At 38.8% G+C, this 20,822-nt stretch overlaps 1 protein-coding gene across 9 annotated transcripts in view; it reads left to right on the top strand.

The window, feature by feature from the left end:
- The window catches only part of magi2a (membrane associated guanylate kinase, WW and PDZ domain containing 2a), a 416,404-nt gene that overhangs the window by 256,602 nt on the left and 138,980 nt on the right, over window positions 1–20,822 (top strand). For all 9 annotated transcript variants that reach the window (XR_005991556.1, XR_005991555.1, XM_041780617.1 and 6 more), the window contains exons 3-4: window positions 1,517–1,636; window positions 18,476–18,691. Coding sequence is in view for 7 of the 9 variants with exons in the window: in XM_041780617.1 (XP_041636551.1) it covers window positions 1,517–1,636; window positions 18,476–18,691 (336 nt within the window). In the remaining 2 variants the exon portion in view is untranslated. The remainder of the gene's footprint in view (window positions 1–1,516; window positions 1,637–18,475; window positions 18,692–20,822) is intronic.

The following is a 20,822-nucleotide window of genomic DNA, read 5'->3' as shown; positions in this document are numbered from 1 at the left end:
TTAGATTCAGCTTTCCCGGTATGCAGTTAGGTTAGCCATGTAGCTTCATTAGCTTCTTATTAGCTACACCATCTATGTAGCAAAGCTAGTTACATAGCTTCTTTAGTTTCAGATTTAGCTTGGTCAGCTATGTTAGCTACATACCTTCATTAGTTTTAGTTTTAGCTATGCCAGTTATGTAGCTGAGCTATGTAAGCTATTTAGCTACAATAGCTATGTATCTTCATAAGCTTTAGAATAAGCTACATAGCTACATAACTTACATAACTAATGTTGCTTTGTTTAGCTTCTGATTTAGCTACATTAGCTGTATAGCTATATTATCTACCTAACTAATGTAGCAACATTACTTTTAGCCTTAGCTAAGTTGGCTGCATGAAAGGGTTTATATGAAGGGAAAACATTTTTTGGACAATTTACTCTGTTTTGTTAAATGTTTTTCCTTTAGGCTTTGTATTTCAGGTTTTTGACTTTTAACATTTGGTACCCTAACCCTAACGTTAACTGGAAGTTTATCTGATTTTATTTTGAAAGTTTTTCCATTATCAGACATTGTCCTTCTATGACAAGAGGGTTTTCCTTTCAATTTTAACAGGTATCTAATTTTCTCAGTGAAGCCACAAGACTTTTCATGAACATTTCTCCTATTTAAAAGTACAAAAGAGTTAGGAAGAGGGGGAATCAATGAACCCAGTGTTGGTCTTGTACTTCCTGATGACTTCACAGCACAGCTTGGCCCTTGTCAAACTCAAAATTCAAACCAGGAGCGATGTCAGTCAGCTTTATAAAGTTATACCCCCCTGCACCACCCACCAGAGCTGATCAGTAGCATATCACTCCCCTGCTAGCTTTAAAACCCACAGATGGAGACTTTTATATGCGGCCGTGAGGGGCTAACAAGTGTGCTTTATTAGTGGCTCCTCTTTTAGTGAGAACAACCCTCTCTCTGATGTAAAAATCCCATTCAGCACCTCAGGGGTAAAGTGTCTGCACGTTATCACAGCTGGGATCAGCTTTAACAGGAGTAATTAGCACACGGTGATGAGGAAGTGCTCAGGAAGTCATTTGTAGCTCAGTTCAACATGTAAATACTTTGACGTGCTGTTTTTGAAGGAGGCTGCTTTTAAGGTCAAATATTTTCATCTCTGCTGTGTTGCTCCTGTCAGGGAGTCCTCAACAGGCTGTCAGCTCCATGCAAATCAACAGAATTTCTCCTCTTGGTGTCCAAATTGCATCACTTAGCTCTTGAAATTGCACCTTGCCCCTCCTTTCCCCGTCCATAAAAGCTTGAATATTCAGCCTCAGCTGTGCATGAAGCAAAAAGGGACAAAAAAAAAAAGGGATAAAGAAGGGAAGTGACTGCAAAGCGCTGGGTCAGGGTCAGCGTGTTTCCACGCTGGTACGTTCTGATCTTTTTTCCAAATAACGCCAACAAAGACTGAGTCTTACTTACTCACATTCAGCAGTGATGAGGCGTTCAAAAGCTCTAAAAGCTCTTCTCCCTTATCTCCCGCAGGCACAACCAGGCAGCCCAAGGAAGGGGAAGTCCCGGGGGTGGATTATAATTTCGTGACCGTTGACCGGTTTATGGAATTGGAGAAAAGCGGAGCCCTGCTAGAGAGCGGAACATATGAAGGTAAGGATTTAGCCGAGTCACGCTTGTGATTGTGGCGAGGCTCCTTTGTGATATTTCTAATTTTTTTCGTGAATTATGCTGCCATGAGGCACTGGAGGCATTTTTCTCAGTGAAAGTGACAGCGGTTTGAATAACTGCTGAGACGAGCTCATCACTCCACGTCCACACACTTCATAAACACCCACAAATTCACTTCAATCCATCCATCTTTTGGCTTTTGTGGAGAGTAGAGTGTCATCAGTCAAAGAAGACACTGAAAGGAATGCTGTGTAAATTCTGAATGAGCAGCAGCAATCACCCACACATAAACAGACCGAGGCCGCAGATATACGTGCTGTGTAATCTTAAATTCGTACGAAACTGGCCGTAATGAATGAAATTGTAAATATAGACAGTTCTGGCCAATCAATCACATTGGGAAAGAGGTATTCCATGAATATCAATATAGGATGACAATGTCACTTAGGCTGTGTCTGAAATCCCACCATATTCACTATACAGTGCACTATATAGTTAATATGCAATTTTGTGTTGGGGCCCGAATTCTGGGTGAGTAGCCTCATACAAGTATTCACCCCCTTGGATGTTACACTCTTTTATTGATTTTTTTAGATAATTCATGGTCAACATAATTAGGCTTTTTTGACAAAAAACAAAACAAAACTCTCTTTTATGTCAAAGTGAAAACATATTTCTATAAAGTAATATCAATCAAAAAATATATGCAAAGCAAAATAAGTGATTGCATAAATATTCACCCCCTTTAAAGACACTGCCCTAATTCAACACAGGTCCAGCCAACTGGTGCTAGTAATAGGTAGTATTCCTGGCTACCATTACACCATGAAGACAAAGGAACACTCCAAGCACCTCAGAGAAAAATTTTTGAAAACTTAGAGTCGGGATGGATACAAAAAAAAAAAAATCCAGGACATTAAACGTCCCCCGGAGTTCAACTAAATCCATCATCAAGAAATGGAAGTAATATGGCACATGTATAAATCTGCCTGGATCAGATCATCCTCACAAACTGAATGACCGTGCAAGAAGGAGACTAGTGAGAGAGGCCACCAAGACACCTATGACTACTCTGAAGGAGTTCCAAGCTTCAACAGTTGAGATGGGAGAGACTCTGCATGCAACAACTGTTGCCCGGGTTCTACCAGTCAAAGCTTTATGGAGAAGAGAAAGCCACTGTTGGAGAAAACTTGATGAGAGTTCACCAAAAGGCATGTGGGAGACTCCATGGTCAAGAGGAAGAAAGTTCTTTGGTCTGATGAGACCAAAATGGTGCCTTTTGGCCATCAGACAAGACACCAAACACTGCACACCACAAAAAAAACCACAACATCCCCACTTTGAAGCACACTGGTGGCAGCATCATGCTGTGGGGGTGCTTCTCAGCAGCCGGCCCTGGAAGGCTTGCAAAGGTAGTGAGTAAAATGAATGCAGTGGAGGACAGTCTAATTCAGGCTGCAAGCGAGCCATGGCTTGGGAGAGGATTTAATTTCCAGCAAAAAAAATGACCTGAAGAATGCAGAGCAATGGGAAATTTGTGGTGATCCCTGGGCAATTTGACAGAGCTTGAGAAGTTTTCCAAAGAAGAATGGAGGAAAATTGCAATGTCCAGCTGTGCAGGTCTGATTGAGACCTATCCACACAGACTCAGTGCTGTGTAGCCAAAGGTGCATCTACTAAATACTGACTTGAAAGGGGTGAATATTATGCAGTCACTTATTCTACATGACATGTTTTTGTTCAATAGTTTTTCTTTTTAGAAATCTGTTTTCATTTTGACATTTAGGAGAGTTTTTTGTATTTATTTTTTGGTCATAAAGCCAAATTTAATTGATCATGATTGATTTAACGAAATAACAAAAGGGTGAAACGTCCAAGAGAGTGGATACTTTTTACAGGCACTGTATGATCTGTTGTTCTGGATGTTTTAATCATGTTTTGTGGACACAGGGCCTAAATCTCAGCAAGTGCATTCATCAAATTTTGGTTAGAAAAAAAAATGGCATCTAAAAAGGACGCCTACTCATATTTAAAAGCAGGCTCATCTCCACCTTAAACTTGAATGCAGTAGCTTCCAGCTCCGTCTCTCTGGGCTTTTTAGCCTTCTAATCAAAACAAACACACTCTTCCCATCCCTCTCTCTCTCGTGGTCAGCCTTTCCCGAGGCTTTGGATTTTTAAACCACTTCTGCCCGGCCACCGCCAATCCTCAGGAGACCCCTTCTGCCTTTATAAAGATAACAAACAGATTCTCCTCTCCTACCTGACTCTGGGCTCTGTCCACCTGCCATTGCAGCTCCAAAGAGGAAATAAATAAATAAATAAATAAGCAGACGGCCAATTTAACGGTTGGCTGCCAGAAGCAATGTTTGATCCTTAAGGAGATGGGAGCTGCCTTCCAAAGGGAGATTTTTCTGCACGGTCACTCGGCCGTCATTCAGCCTTTTATATAGTTTAATAATTTAATGGCCAATTAGATGTGGAAGAAAGGCAGGAAGGGTGAAACTTGAAAAAGGAAAGCTGTAGTGAGGATGGGGATGCTGGTAGAGTAGAAAGGTTTTGGTTGTTTTTACAAAGGAAAAGACGCCAATTCCTTCAAATTTTTTCTCAGAATATGATTCAGAGAAAAAAACAAATGATACTGACAACTCCATCAATACTAGAGCTACAAAAATCAAAATCCTAGATACCCTAGATACTCATGGGCACATTCCTCTACCATCTGATGAAATAGATGTAGTTTTCTCATAGTTTCGCCAATAGGATCATTAAAATAAAGATAGTTTTATAATACATGGAAAAAGACTTAAGTATCGAACATTTTGACATTCTGCTGAAAACTCCTAAAATCTTATCGCTGGTCACTTTTTAGGCCTCTGCATCACAACAATGAAGACTGAATGTGATGTTTTCAGGGAGTCTGCCCATACTTTCGTACGTCAGTACGTCTGTCCAATCACGAGCTCATGATCTCAAGAATGGTTGAAGGGGTTCGCTTCAAACTAGGCATAAATGTCCCCTCTAAACCATGATGAACTGCTTAGATTTTGAAAGTTGTAGGTCAAAGGTTGGGGCTACTTGGGGCGACTTATTTTTTGCCCAGCTTGTTAACACAATATCTCAAAAACAGCTTTTTGGGGTTTTGTTCAAACTTAGCACAAATGTCTACTCTGATTTAAGGAGGAAATGATTAGATTTTGGAAGTTAAGGGTCAGGGTTAATATTCATCAGCCCTTCTGTTTTTCTTTTAGTGTGAACATAAGGTCTAAGGAATGCTCAAAAGGGGGTTAGTCAGGCAGCATGCTTTGACTTTCCAGGAGGCGCATAGCTAGAAACCCCCATATGGATGGCTACATTCATGACCATGAGTACTGAATACAATAAAATTACTTCAAAAGAAAGTAGTTCATAGTAGCATGAATCTGAGGTGCAACAAGCTTTAAGCTATAAATGAGGAGGCTGGGGTGGAGGAGGTGGAGGAGCAGTGTGCTGCATCAGCATAAATGCAAGGAGAGATTAGTGAGAAATATGTCATATTTAAAAATGTCGCTATGTTGAGAGAAAGGGCTGTGATTGGCTGTGAGAGGCAACATTTAGATCATCAGCTGATCTCAGCTGGGCCTATGACTGGACTGGACTAACGTTAAGCTTCCTTACTCATTAATCTACAAAGAGGTTATTAAAGTTGATTAAAACTAACTTAAAAACTAAAATACAAAAATCATTTTAGTTAAGTGAAACTAAAAAAACTGAGCCTAACCAAAAAATGAAAACAAACTTAAACTGTAAAGTGTGCTTACAAAACTAACTAAAATTAAATAAAAATAGAGACAAAATATCCTTAGTTTTAGGCCCCGTTCACATGGAGAAGAAAACAATATATTGCCGTTTCTTTTTTAAAAAGTTCTCCGTAAAGACAGAATCGTTTCAGGAAATATCTGCGTAAACACGGAACCACTGAAAATGACTGAAAACGCTGTAGTGCATACGCCAAGCCTGTATGTGGCGCTGTAACGCTGCCACAGATATACACCAAAGGAGAAAAAGAAGATCACAGAAAACTGACACAAACTTTCTTCTAGTTGCCCTTCTGGTTATTCTCCGCGTTGGATTTAAGAACATATGGTGTATGCATTTCACGGTGGTGGTAAAGAAGCATCAGATATGGCTGTAAAAGCCATAACAAGCTCAGTAGCTTCTGCAGCACGAACACAACCCTGTAGTCTGCCATTATTGTTTTGGCCGGACCATGCAGGCGCCTTAAGGGAGCTATGCTGTGTGACGTAATCGTTTCAAGAAAGACACACGGAGACGAAACGGTAGACGTTTATGGATTTATGCACTCTGGGACCCGTTTTCAAAAAGTATCGTTTACAGTCGGCTGAAACGTCGTTTCCGTGTGGATGAAATGTCAATACGATAAAAAAATAACAGTTGCGTGTACACCTGAATTCGTTTCTGTGTGGACAGGGCCTGAGTCTTTGACACAACCAGACTGACTGGCATCTACATCCAAGCCTCGGGGGTGTAAAATGGCCTGATTTGATTGGTTAAGATTTCACACAGAGGTCGTTTTTTTCTGGAGTTGAATCAAATGTAATCTTTTATAAATAAATGATAAGTAAAGAGTAGACTGTTTGAATATGTTTTAAAAAATGTTGTTAAATGATGTTCACTCAGCCCTGACATGTGTCAGAAAACAAACTAACACTAAAACTAATAAAAACTAACACTAAACTCAAATGAAGCATTTTTCCAAAATAAAAATTAAACTGAACTAACAAACCAGCTGTAAAAACTAAACTGAAATTGAACACAGAAAATGAAAACGAAATAAAAATGAAAAATAATGAAATTGTTTAAAGGATTCTGTACTATTGGGAGAGAGGGCTGCGCTGTTACCACTTTGCACCAGGAGATGGCAGACATGAGTAACTTCAATCCCAGCAGCAGTTTTTGGGTGTGTTTCTATTCAAAGTTTTGGAGTTTATAGAGTTTGAAAGATGCACGCCCGGTCGAGGAGACGAGTCGGACCGTAATGGACAGGGAATTGTAGCGAGAATTCTCACAATGCTGGGAGGAAAAGAGGAATATTCACCCTCTGATATGACTTTCACACGTAGCGAAACCAATGCTTTTCCTCACCGTGTTTCCACCCCACCGGGGAGGGAGTAATCGGCGAATTACATTTTGGGAGTGCTCCAGATCACCATCTGGATCCAGGAATGTTTTTAAAGGATTCTTCACTATTGGGAGATAGGGCTAATGGCGGAGGTTTGCGCTCTCCGAGTGCTTTTCTAGTTAAAAATTAAAACTGAAGTATCACATTGACATAAGTATTTTTCAAAACACACTTCAAATTTAGCTCAGGTGCCTCGCATTTCTCTGGATCGTTGCTGAGATGTTACTGCACCTTGATCGGACTCCAACTGTGCTCAGTAAATTTGTTGCACATGATTTAGAAAGTTACAGGTCAAAAGTCAGTGTCATTGGGTCTCATGTTCCTTGCTTGTAAGCATGATGTCTCAACAACACTGAGAGTTAGTCTCAAGGCTGAACTGATTCGATTTTGGAGGTATGAGGTCAAGGTCAGAAACCACCCAGCCGCTTCTTCTTGTCCCACTTTCCTTTCACTGTGCAGCGATTGTTCAATGAAAATTTAAAAGTACATATGGAATTGTTTTAAAATACAAAGAGACACAAAGTAGTGAAAGTACAAGTTCAGGAATTTTCCTCTTACTGTAAAAATCTTCCTCCAATACTATCTAGAATGCCTCTTAACTTAGAAACACAGGAGCCTGAGGGGAATCTAGCACTACTATAGGTTCATATCACAGCACAAAGGGTGCACTTCTCCCAGCTTTATGTCTAAGAAATCAACTTATTTTCTTCACTTTTCTGTGTTCCTTAATTCACACTAGCCTGGGGCTACTGGAGATTTCTTTCGAAGGTTGGCCCATTTTTCTAACAATAACTTTCCGCTCTTAAACTCCAAAGCTGAGAAACGAGTCGCTCCCTTCTCTCTTTCTACTGACTTCATCTTTAGTTTGTATACTTTGAGAACATAAGGGCCCCCCTGAAGCTGCTGGTCATATTGGACTTTGAAAAACTCCCCAAAAAGAATCAATTTGTCTTTTTTTGTATCTTGAAGGTTGTTAGATTTAGGCACAGTAATTGTGTTGAACCCACTTTTTATCCTTTCTATAAAATTAAGTGTGTAATCTTTTAAAAACCTTTGGGAAAATGCATATGTGGAAAGATATAAACGAGCATTTTAGGGCTGGCTGGGTTCAGCAATAAAATATGAGCAAGTTTAAGGCTTTATAAAAAATATCTTATGGCTGCATTAGGCCCAGGAGTCTGAAATATGGGTTTAAGGCTGCAAATATAACAGTACACAGAGGCCTGTGCTGCTGCTGCTAGAGAAAGCCCCATCAACATTTTATTTTTGGAGCTAGAGATAAGTACACTTCTCTGTAGTCGCCAAATACATCTTAAGTTGCTCCAGAATCAAGAGTTTGTCATCTTAAGTGTGATGATTTCACAGAATTTTAATATTTGAGGACTTCATACCAGATTTATGTTGATAAAAATAGGCTGTAACTTTTTATTTCTGACTTGAGCTTGAACTCCGACTTAAGAGCTGACCTGAGAGGGACCTATTCTCACCAGAAACTTGAGACTTGCGTGTGACTTTCACACGTGTTTGTCACTCACTCCTCTGATAAGAGGCAGCTTTAGCTCTTTGTGAGCTCTACATGCAGCAGAGTTTAAAGCTCTGTGATTGGCAGCCAAACACCAAATGCACTTAGATATTCATGTACTCAGTCAGGGTGCTTGTTTTCCAAAAGTTTTGCTTGAGCTGAATTCAAACATCCCAGCTGAACTGTTTAACTTTGACCGGCTGTGTTCCACTTAAGTATAAATAAAAACATGGCTGACCCTGATAAACTTATGTTTCTTTAGCAAGAGATGTCTTTACAGAAGAAAGCTCAGCATACTGCAACCTCTCCACATCCATACTGTGTTCATGTTTTTCTGGATTGATGAGAGGAGTCTGGCTGCAGACCGCAGATCTCACACGTCTCCTCTTGCAGATCACTACTGTGAAACGTCACTTCTGTCAGAAAGGAAGTGATGTAATTTGGCGGCACAATGTTTAAGAAGTTTTCTACATTCAATTTTATACATAAAGTCTGGCAGTTACATTCATGAACCACATTACAGACTTAGCAACATTTCATAAATAAAACAGAAAAAAGGTCTAATGTCTAATCTGGGACTAATTTATGTACAGACCTGTTTGAGAAGAAGATACACGAATGGTGGCTCACTTTAGCTTCATTAGCTTAAGCTAAAGCTAACGTAACTTCACTAGCTGCATTGTTTATGTTACTGTGTAAGCCAGTGTAACCACATTTGCTTCAGCTAAAGCTAACACAGTAAAATCAAGCCAGCATTCCCCAAACTACTTCTAAAACATGTCTAGCTTAAGCAAAAATTACATAATCCAAAGTACCTAATGTAGCTTTGTTTGCTTTAGCCTTAGCGATGTTAGTTATGTAGCTATGTTTACAAATAGCTAAGCCAATATATTTCAATTAGCTTTAGATTTAGCGACGTAGCTAACAGCGCTTCATTAGCTTTGGCTAAAGCTGACATAGCTTTGCTAGCTACATATTCAGCATTACTATTAAGCCAATGTAGCTATGTTAGCTTAAGCTAAAGCTGATGAAGCTAAAGTGAGCCACCATTCACATAACTACCTCTGAAACGGAACTAGCTTTATACCACCATAGCATTATCCAATGTAGTTAATGTATCTTTCTTTGCTTTAGCCTTAGCTGTGTTAGTTATGTAGCTACACTATTTACTTAGTTTATGTAACTAATGTAGCTTTGTTAGCTTAGGATTTTACTACATAGCATACATAGCTTCATTTTCTATTAGATTATGTTTAGATACATTTTAGAAGTAGTTACACTAACAGTTGCTTGTTTTAGCTTCATTAGCCTAGCTTTAGCTTTATTAGCCTTAGCCAAAGCTAATAATATGATGGTTGCTTTGTAGTTAGCGTTACTGTTTAGCTACATTAGCCTTAGTTTAAGCAAATGTAGCTAATGCTAACATTCCTGTGTTAGCTATGAAGGTAACCGCTAATGTAGCTAAGTTAGATTAAGCAAACAGCATAATCTATCATAGCAAATATGGTTTTGTTAGTTTAGCTATGTAGCTACTTTTACTTTAATAAAATATGGGTTTGAGAGAATTGCAAATCAGTGAAAGGCAGTCTTCTGCTTTGTTGTCTACGTAATTTATGTAGCTTTGTTAGCTAAGCCTTAGCTACGTTAGGTGCATTAAGACATTTTCATGGAGGACAAGGGGTTGTTTTTGGTGGTTTGGCTTTTAAAAGGTTTTATAATTAGGTTTTACAGGTCAAGTTTTTGACTTTTTCCTTTTGGTATCCTAATCCTTACCTTATCCCAAACCCAGAGTTAGGGCAGAGGTAAAAGAACAATTTCTCATTTGATTTATACAAACTTTAAAGGCAGATACATTGATGTTTTAGTATTATTTAGCATGTTTAGTATGCTCACAATGGTTTCATGTGTTGAAATACACCGGCTTACATCAGAATTGACCAGAACTGGTCTTAAATGTTGGAAAACATCTTAATTTTCAGTCAGTTTCTCATTGTTGAGGTAGGAAAAAAAGACTTTCTTGGCTAGAACCCTTGAAGCCCCAAATTTCACCTCCTATTACTTCTCCAATGTTTCATCTTTCCAAGCATTAGTTGGGGGAATTTGCTAATAAAGACTTTCATGTCTGTTTCTCAGCTTCATCAGAGTGTAGGTGAGATCAGCGCGGCTGTCAGATGTGACAGCAAATCCACCTCTTAGTCGAACTTCAAAGTGCAGGTTTGTGTGATGCTGCAGGTTGTTTAAGTTCGTACTCAGAGCACTTTTCAGGCCACTTTTTCTTTCTTCAGCTTGTTAAGGCTCCAGGATTTGTGTCGTCACTTTGGGCCTCTAATCCTGACAGTCCCTGTAATCTTTGTACAGCTGCTTTCGCTCATTTTTCATTTCAGCCTTCATGTTTTTCAGAACACGGAGGTTCAATGGGTCTTTTCCTTTGCAAAGGGAATCACTGGATGATTTATTCTTGAAGTCTCATTCACTGTTCTCCCTGATTTCCCCCTAGTTTCTGCTGGAGTTTCTCTCTGCTCACTGCTTTAGAATAATCTCAGTGGATTTCCAAACATGTCTTCTTCTTCTTCTTGTCTGATATTTCTGCCAGGGATGCTCGATTGTAGCTGAAAAGATAGCTACTGTGTGCTAATCTCACACCAACCCTGCTGCAGACCTAAACTTTGGCTGATGTCCTCTGAAAGACAAGCTCTTCAACTTTCTTTCATGTCTTTGTATTTGAAAAGGCCCCAGAGGGCAGCGATGTCTGATCTCGGAGAAGAAAAGAACAGCTCCCAGACTCTGGACCAACATGAGTCAACATCTCAATCTGACAACTGTGTCAACACATGAAAAAAAAAGCTGTTGTTGTTTGAAAACCTCAAGATTGTCTAATAGTTAAAAGTTAAATCATAATAAATACTGAAGGGTTTGTTTTATGGCACGTCTTTCATCTATATCCCTCTAAATGCCAGCATCTGGGTCAGCACTGACAGTGAAATCATTCTGTAGCTCTTCTTTATGGCACTTTAGAGTCTGGATCTCAGTGAAAACATCCTCATCCAATGCAGCACTTAAAGGGATATTTCAGTATGTTTTTAAGTTGAGTCATATGAGGTACATAGCAGTAGCAGTGACATTAGCCTTCAGTAATTTCAGTGAGCATTGCTCCTTTAAGGACTCACTAGTTACACCAGCAAGGAAGCTAGGCTATACAGCGCAACAGATGGGTACAGTTTCTCTGTGGAATTGATCGAGCTTTTTGCAAAACAAACAAAAAAAATGGGCGACAAAAAAAAGCTGGCTGAAACGTACGCACTATTGAAAACTTTTGAAGCATTTTATTTTTTACCCAGAATGCCTCTGTGTTTTTGTCACTATTTTGCAAAACAGGCTTTGGCTACTGGTAATGTGCTCTTGCACTGCAAAATAGTGACAAAACACAGATGCATTCTGGGTAAAACATAAAATGCTTTAAAAGTTTCCGTAGTGTGTACGTTTCAGTCAGCATTGTTTTGTGGTCCAATTTTTACCAAATACTTGCTAAATTCTGGGGTGAAATTATACCCACCTGTTACACTGTATAGCCTAGCTTCCTGGCTGATACAACCAGTGAGTCCTTCTTTTTCTTTTTTTTTTTTTCTTTTTCTTAATTGGTAAATAACAAGACAGACAAGTGATATTCAAGTAGTACATGAGGGACAGTGAGGGATATATATATATAATACTGATATTGAAGTATAATCATTTTAAATGACGAAGAAATACACCAAGTGTAAATATCTTACATGAATAGATGAATAAACCAATCAACAAAATGATAATAATAATGTCAACAATATTATTAATAACAACAATAATAGTGATAACAATAGCAATGACATCTGCTGCAATCATAGTAGGAAGAAGAGGGAGAAGAATTAACATTTATGAAATAAATGGGAGAGGAGAAAAAAAGAGAAAATATACTAACGAGCCAGCAAGTCCTTCTTAAAGGAGCAATGCTGACTGAAATCACTGGTGGCTAATGCCACTACTACTACCTACCTCATACAGCCCAGCTTCAAAAATACTGACATATCTCTTTAACACAGGGGTGTCAAACTCAGTCACCACAGGGGCCGGATTCTGGATTCAGGACTAACCTGAGGGCCTAACAGGGTCACCTCTTTTAACCATAAATTGCCAAACTTGTTTTAATGGGTAGTAAAATATGAAAAAAAAAATATATATAAATTTTGCACTGACGATAAATGATTTTGAGGTTAAAAAACGTTTTAAAAAGATAAGTTTAAAGGCTTACAGTCTGAGAAAAGTAAATTTATTAGTTCAGAAAGGTCAAAGCATGTTTTTTAAGGCAAATATATTGGAAAGAAAATCAAAATCATGAGTTTAAAGGGTCAGAATATGAAATAAAATTTGTAATCATGAAATTAAAAGTCAAAAAATTATTCAAAATTTTAAACTGTGAGTCTAAAAGGTCAAACTATGGGATTATGAAGTTAATGAAAGTTTGGAGTTGAAAATATGAGGTAAAATACAAAATAATTTAAAAGGTTTAAAAGGTCAAAATATCACTTAAAAATTAAAATTATGAGTCTTAAAGCTCAAAATATTTTATGAGAAGTCAAAATTATGAATTCAAATGCTCAAAGTTTGAAATAAAAAGTCAAAATCCTAAGTTCGACTCCTAATTGTGAGATGCTAAATTCATTTATATTCCCACATTCCTGACTTCTTATCTAAATATTTTTTCTCCTTACTGTTTCAGATTTTGTGACTTAACGAGGATATCTTAAATCATGAAGGATAAGTTTACATTTTTATTCTTGAGGAAATCTGCAGACCTCAGACTTATGGGCCAGTTATAACAGAAATATGAGATCATCTTGTGGGCCGGATTTGGCCCCCGAGCCTTGAGTTTGACACCTGTGCTTTAACATCTCTACAATGGGAGTAAAAATCCTGCCATTTACTATTTTAGTTAGTATGATTTTTTTTTATATCTCCTACTTATTTAGGATAAGTCGAACCTGATGGGTATAATAACTTAACATCGTGTCTCAGCAGCAAGTAGTTTATAAAAACTGATGTCTATATATGAGGAAGGTGGGTCTATTTTACTGTGTAACACGATATGGGCAATTCTGCCAAACTAGTGCAAAACAGAGTTGGGAATATCCTGAAAGAAAAAGGTATTTATTCCCTAAAATTGCAATTTAATTTTCCACTGAAAGCTCACTTTGCATTTTCAGTTCCTAATATTTTCTGTCGTCCAAATTTGTCACTGCTAAAACAAAAAGTCTTTTTAGAAAAACTTGTCAACTTGCAATTGGAGCTGTTGGTTCTGCTGTGTGGTCCTCCGCTTCATGGCTGAGTTGTGTTGTTCCTAAAAGCTTCCACTTTCCAATACTATAACTTACAGTTGAGCGTGGAATATCCAGTAGGGAAGAAATTTCATGAACTGTCCTATTGCAAAGGTGGAATTCAGTAATTAGCAGATGTGGCCAAACACTTTTGTCCATATAGTGTACTTTTGAAAACAGAAATTTAATCTTCAGTAAGTAAACATTTTAAGGCACCGGTTAGCTTGACATGACATCTCAGTTCAAAAAACAAGGTACGAGCTGCAGTAAAATGTCGCTCCTGGAGTTTTGTGGGTTTTTTTTTTTTTTTGTTTTTTTTTTTTTTGTTTAATCCGTATAAAAAAGCCAAAATGGTTCATAATGAAGGGCCATTTGGGAGCTGAAAGCCTGAGCTGAGCAAAATGATCCAGATTTTTAAATAAGAGCCAGAATTCCTATCACTACAATGAGGCTGGGTGAATGTTGGCTGTTAAAATGCAAGCAAGATTAAAGTTTATCGCACCAAATCGTGCCAAAGTGTACTGAACCAAACCAGACTACTTGGTGGAAATGCTCCATTAGAGATGCACAGATTATTCAGTCAATGTAGCGTCTTAGAGTCTGCTGCCAGAGAAATCCAGGCACTGTCTGAGAGGATGATCAGAGAAGAAGATTCAGCTCCTCACAAAGAGTGGAATTAGTTTCCCGACAAGGTGGGTGCATGCCAAAGATGCTTTGTCTGCAGCTATGTGTTGCTTTGCTGCTTCCTGTTGTGATCTTGTCAGACATGATGTGATCTGGAGCCCCCAGCTTGTGTGTTCATGGATCAGCTGGCTTTGACAGGGAACAGCATGTCAGCGGCACAGAACACCTCATCCTCCCTAAAGCTGCTGCACTGATGTCGTGTGTTTCTTCTGACTTCTTCTACTCCCACATCTCTTATCCTCACTTCTTCACTCTTTAGTCACTTCTTTTCTGTATTTTGCATTCCTTGTCTTTTTTATGGTTGTCTACATTTAGAGTTTAAATTCAGTGCATGGATTTATAAATATGTAATGTCAATGCTGATTTTATTCTGAAATGCACTTCTTTCCTTCTGGGATTGTCAGAAGCTAAAGTGTTGAATTGTTGAACTGTATAGAAAGGCAGTCTCAGTGGGAGAAAGTACTAGGATTTGAATGCAGAGTCTGTTAAAGAGGGACAAGATTTCAGTTTCAAAGGTGTTCTGATAGATGTCTCTGTAAAACTCTACAACACATTTGTTGAAGTTTAAGTTGCGTGCAAGATAAGAGTCTGTGTTGAGGCAACAGAAGGCAGTAAATATAAGTTTTAATGTAATTCCACGATTTAAAGTCATTTTCTTATAAATATCATATATCCTTAAACTGTTAATAATGACCAGCACACAGAAAGAAAGGTTCTCACCATATCTTTGTCACTTATCCAAGTTACCACACCATGAAACACTTGCTAGACCATGTGCCGTGCAAAAATAGTGCCACCACCATCAGAGACTTTATTGTCATCAAACAGTATACAACGTCCTCCTAAATAATTGAAAGATAAACAAGGTGTGAATATTACACACTAAGTAGGGTCAAACTTTAAGACATTGTTGTGCTGAACTGAATGCCTTTGTTGGTATCGGCAATGCTAATATGCAGATGACACGCTGCCATACTTATCAGACTCCCCATTTAATTTGAACTTGTGTTTTGCTAGTGATTGCTAGTGACAAAGCCCACTCACGCAAAACAGCTGTTCAGATACACTGAAGCGGAAGAGCAAGTAGCCAGTAAGCAAAGCTTGCACTGCAAAATGGTGCCAAACACACAGGCTTCTGGGAAAAAATAAAAGGCTCCAAAAATATTCAACATAAAGTACAACTGTGCCAGCTTTGTTTTTTGTCCAATTTGGTCCATAATGTGTTAAATTACTCAGAGAAACTGTACCCATCTGTAGCACTATATAGCCTAGCTTCCCCAAGCAAGTCATGCTCAAAGATGCTAGGCATAGTGTTATCTCTGGAGGCTACTGACACTACTATTTCCAAGTACAACCCAATGTTTAAAAACACTGAAGTGTCCCTGTTGGTAATGCTAATATGCAGATGACATGCTGCCATAATTATCAGACTCACCATTATAAAACTTAGCACAAAAAGTAAGGAAATTTGTGTTTGCTCGATTTTTTCTTTGTTGTAACAATGCTTCTTTGCAATATATCTATACCGTTGGAGGCCTGTTTATTACCCTTTTAAATGGTGCCACATTTGAATGGAACATGCATTTGTGGGATGAGCAGCAGAGCTGAGTATGTGGGTTGCGCCCATGAAAAATGTGCCAAGTCTTCTTCAAACAGTTTATTTTGCTGTTGCTATTGACTCCTGTGTTGTCCTAGTAATTGCTAGTGACAAAGCCCACCAATACAAACAGCTGTTTAGATAGGCTGAGGTGGAAGAGCTAATAGCAAGTAAGTGAAACTTGCATTGCAAAACAATGCCAAACACAGAGGCTTCTGGGTAAAAACTAAAATGCTCTAAAACTTTTCGACATAGCTCACAATTTTGCCAGCATTGTTTTTTTTTTTTTTACCTATTTGGTCCAAAACATGTTAAATTATGAGAAGAAACTGTACCCATTTGTAGAACTGTGTAGCCTAGCTTTCCCAAGCTAATCATGCTCAAAGATGCTAGACACTCTGGAGACTGATGCCACTACTATTTCCAAGTACAAAGCAAATACCAAAGTGCAAGAAACTGCTGGTCTTTGAGTGCTGACTTGAGGCTAGAAGAAAAAGACATTTGGTCCCATATGAAAATGCCCATTCTTAAAGCAACATGTTTACAGCCTGGTTCAAAAACCAGGTCTACAAGGTTCGTATATCCTTCCACAGCTGAACCATTGTGCTTATTTATTGATCAGCAATATTTCTAATATAATAAATGCCATCATTGGGTTTCTTTTGAGAGGTCTCTGGCTGCAGACTGCAGATCTCAGATGCCCCCTCTTGCAGACCACTACTATTAGACGCCGCCTCTGTCAGAATGGAACTATTGTAATTTGCTGATACCACGTTATTTCCCGTTTTCGTTTTTTTTTTTTTTTTCTCCATCTTATTCATAAACAGGGTCAGCAGCTACTTTCACAAAAAAACCACACTGCAAACATTTCAGACTATGCAACATTTCATCCATAAAACAGAAAAAGGACAAAGGTCTAATCTGGGATTGAATTCTGTATAGACGTGTTTTAGAAGTGGATACATGAGCAGTGACTTCCTTTATTTTGTTAGCTATAGCTAAAGATAATGTAGTAAACATCACTACGTAAGCCAATGTAGCTACTTTAGCTTAAGCTTTAGCAACATGGACTTAAGCAAAACTGGCTAATGTAGCTACATTAGCTACATAGATAACACAGATGTGTAGCTAATATAGTTTAGTTAACTTTAGCAAATATAGCATAAGCAAAGGTAAATCCATAAGCCTTAGCTACAATAGCTACGTAGCAGTTTGGCATGAATAAAATATGGGTTTATGAGCTATGCAAAATTCAGAAAGTGCACAGTCTTCAACTACACTACCTCCATAGCTTACATAGTTAGCATAGCTTTGTTAGCTCTGGCCTCATCAACTTTAGCTGTGTTGGATTGTTGTCATTGAAGACAAGCTTTTTTCCTGTAAACAGACTGTTTAGTTAGCTTTACAAAGTGTTTTGTATTTTGGTTTTGTAGGTCAGTTTTTTCACTTTACCCTTTTGGTTTCCTAACACTTACCTTGGACCTCACCCTAACCACAAGTTTGATCTTGTTTTATTTTGAAAGTTTAGCTTGTATTTGCATCCTGTGAGAGGTGGTGACTTCTAGTAACTGCAGCCACGCTGTCTTGCTTCTTTTTGCCTCTGTAGAACTGAATATTTCGTATGCAGATGATATCATGTCACATCAAAGCACTCCAGACGGCAAGATGGGGGACAGGAAATAATCTCGACATAGAAAAGCTCCATCAAAATACCAAAGATTTTTACTGGTCATGGCCATCACTTTGAATCAGGAAAAAACAAATCTTGAGCTTCTTTCAAGGCCTGAAAGTAGAAACACAAGGAGGAAAAAATGTTTAAAAAGCTCACAGAAAACTAGATGGATAAAAATGCTCAATGTAAAGTCAGGATATTGTTTGTGTTTCCACAGCTGATCTCTGTCCAGTCTTGCTTGTTGCAATGTGAAATCTGTCTCTTAAGAGATTTGTATCATTTGGCTTTACTCAGTCATAACAGTGATCCTTTTGGCTTCCAAACAGCCCCTCATTTGGTACTCATTTGGCTTTTTAAAAGTGTAGTAAATAACAAAATAAATGGAAAAGAGAAACAAGCTGGCAAACGGGAGTCGGCTCCTGTCATTCATAGATAAAGGCTGGGTCATAGGACGGACTTGTTTGCAAACAACACATCATTACACGGTCACTTAGCCTACAAGGTTGATATGCGGTCGGTGCACACCAGTATAACCTTTAAGGTTTGTGTTTGTTTATTTCTTATATATCTGAGGCATTGTATTTTAAGTGCTTTTGTTTTTTTTACATTGGTGACCTGTGCATCTGTTGGTCTGTTGTCCCTGACGTGAACCAAAATGCTTCTGCAACTGTTTGATTTCCTGGTATATGTTGATTTCTTTTAATAAGACTTGGTAGATTTTGAAACTGAATTGCCTTTCTGGGATAAATTAAGTCATCAAGAGCTGAATCTGAATTCTTCCCGCCTTGTCTTACATCTCTTCTTCCTTTCCTTCCAGAAAACTTCTACGGTACCCCGAAGCCTCCGGCCGAGCCCAGCGCTCTGCTGCTAAATGTAACGGACCAGCTGCTGCCGGGCGCCAGACCCAGCTCTGAGGGCAAGAGGAAGCGTAACAAGTCAGTCAGCAACATGGAGAAAGCCAGCATCGAACCCCCCGAGGAGGAGGAGGAGGAGAGACCCATTGTCAACGGAAACGGCGTGGCCGTCACCCCAGGTCAGCAGCTACACAGATGCGGAGTCAGAGGCCGCTCGGGCCGGAAGCCTTGTCATGACAGCGAGGTTTAAGGCCATGCTCTGGGTCAGGCTGATCTGCGAGAGTTTTATTTAAGTCTCAGCAATGGGCTCCTTTAGAATGGTCGCTTAGCAACAGAGAAACCAATTGCTTTAATGGAGATTTCCAGGAAAATGATTTTATGGCAGATTATCACGTCTAATTGGTTACACAAATATCTTTAAGTGCAGTTTAATGGACTAGAAGGTAAACTGTGAGTTATTATTTCCTTTTATATTCAGTGATTACATCTACAGCTCGATTTCTGATTGAAACATCACTGCTTTACAGTTTTATCATTTGACATCATTCATTCGTAGCATTATTAGATACTCGTTAGCCCTGATAGTCTGATGACAAACAGTTACACAAGATTTTTCTCATATTACCAGCTGCCTGCAGCTCTTTAAAAGCCTAGTGTTGTGAAGGAGTGTTTGCCCCCTTCCTGTTGTCTTATGTCTTTGCATATTTGTCAATTGTGACTTCATTTATTAAAGGAAAAAAACATCCAAATCTACCTGGCCCTTGCCCAGTCCCTTTCCTATTGTTGAGCCAAGTGATGCCCTCAGGTCTTTAGATGGTGTTCTGGGTTCTATTGTGACCTCCTGGATGAGTTGTGGATGCCCTTTCTGAGTATTTATGGTAGGCTGGCCACTACTTGGAAGGGTCACCACTGTTCCAGTTTTTCTCTATTTATAGATAATGGCTCTCACCATGGTTCGATGAGGTCTCTAATGTGAGATAAGCCTTTGAGTTCTAAGGAAACTAAGGAAAAACCCAACAAGGGTAAGTACATCATTTCAGGCTCCACAGTCTAAAAATCCCCCCCATAGAGGTCTGCTGCTAGATGCCTCTCAGTCTCTTTCTTAATGTTGAATCATAAACAATGACCTCAACTACGGCGAGTGAAGCCTGCAAGTCTTTAGATGTTGATCTGGGTTCTTTTGTGACCTCCTGGATGAGTTACTGATCCGCTCTTGGAGTAATCTTGGCAGGCCAGCCACTCCTGGAAAAGTTAACCCATGTTCCAAGTTTTCTCCATTTGTGGATAATGGCTCTCACCGTGGTTTGCTAGTCCTAAATGTGAGACAAACTTTTGTGCTCTTTTTGATCAGCAGTTGTTTTGGCCTCAGAACACTCCCATGGATTCCATTTACCCAATCTTTTTCTTATTGTTGAACCATGAACACTGACCTTCACTGAGTCAAGCGCTGCCCTCAGGTCTTTAGATGCTGTTCCAGGTTCTTTGGTGACCTCCTTGATGAGTTGATGAGCACTCGAAGTAATTTTGGCAGGCCAGTCAGTCCTGGGAAGGTTCACCAATGTTTCAATTTTTCTACATTTGTAGGTAATGGCTCTCGTCATGGTCCGTTGGAGTCCCAAAGCACTAGAAATTACTTGTCTCTCATCTGTTTAGATTCCAGCTTGATGTGTCGATTTTTAGATCTTTTCACCTACTTCACTTTGTCAGACAGGTTCTAGTTAAGGGAGTTCTTAATTCAACAGGTCTGGCAGTAATCAGGCCTGGGTGTGGCTATTGAAATTGAACACAGCGTACCAAAAAATTTAGTGAATCACGTTTATTTGATTATTTCATATAGGTAGGTTTGGATGGCTGTTTTCCCTTAATAAATGAAATTATTATCCAAAAATTTCTTTTCTTATCTTTTTGGCTTTTTTTGTCTAATGTTGAAATTTGTTTGATTATCTGGAACATTTAAGTGTGACAAAAATGCAAAAAAATAATCATTAACAGGGCAAATTCTTCTTCAGGGCACTGTACAAGGCCTTTTTTACTAAGTCTATGCTCCCTGGTGAATTAAGCCAAACCAAACCCTTTTTTAATTCTCCACAAACTCTGAAAATAAACAGAAATGAGATAAAACACGTATTTATTCACACAAGGAAGAAAGATTCTTCTATTTACAAATGTTTACCTACAAAATAAAACCCATGGATAAATCAGACCAGATAAGATGCTTGTGAATGCATCCTTTATTATGTGTTGTATAAACATCTACACACAGAAAAACATGCAGGCTTACACAAACAGAAAGCCTTTGAATGCATCACA

This window comes from Cheilinus undulatus, linkage group 23, assembly GCF_018320785.1.
Source record: "Cheilinus undulatus linkage group 23, ASM1832078v1, whole genome shotgun sequence".
Taxonomy (NCBI): domain Eukaryota; kingdom Metazoa; phylum Chordata; class Actinopteri; order Labriformes; family Labridae; genus Cheilinus; species Cheilinus undulatus.
The sequence above is the reverse complement of the archived record's forward strand: the minus strand, read 5'-3'. Positions and strand labels throughout refer to the sequence as shown.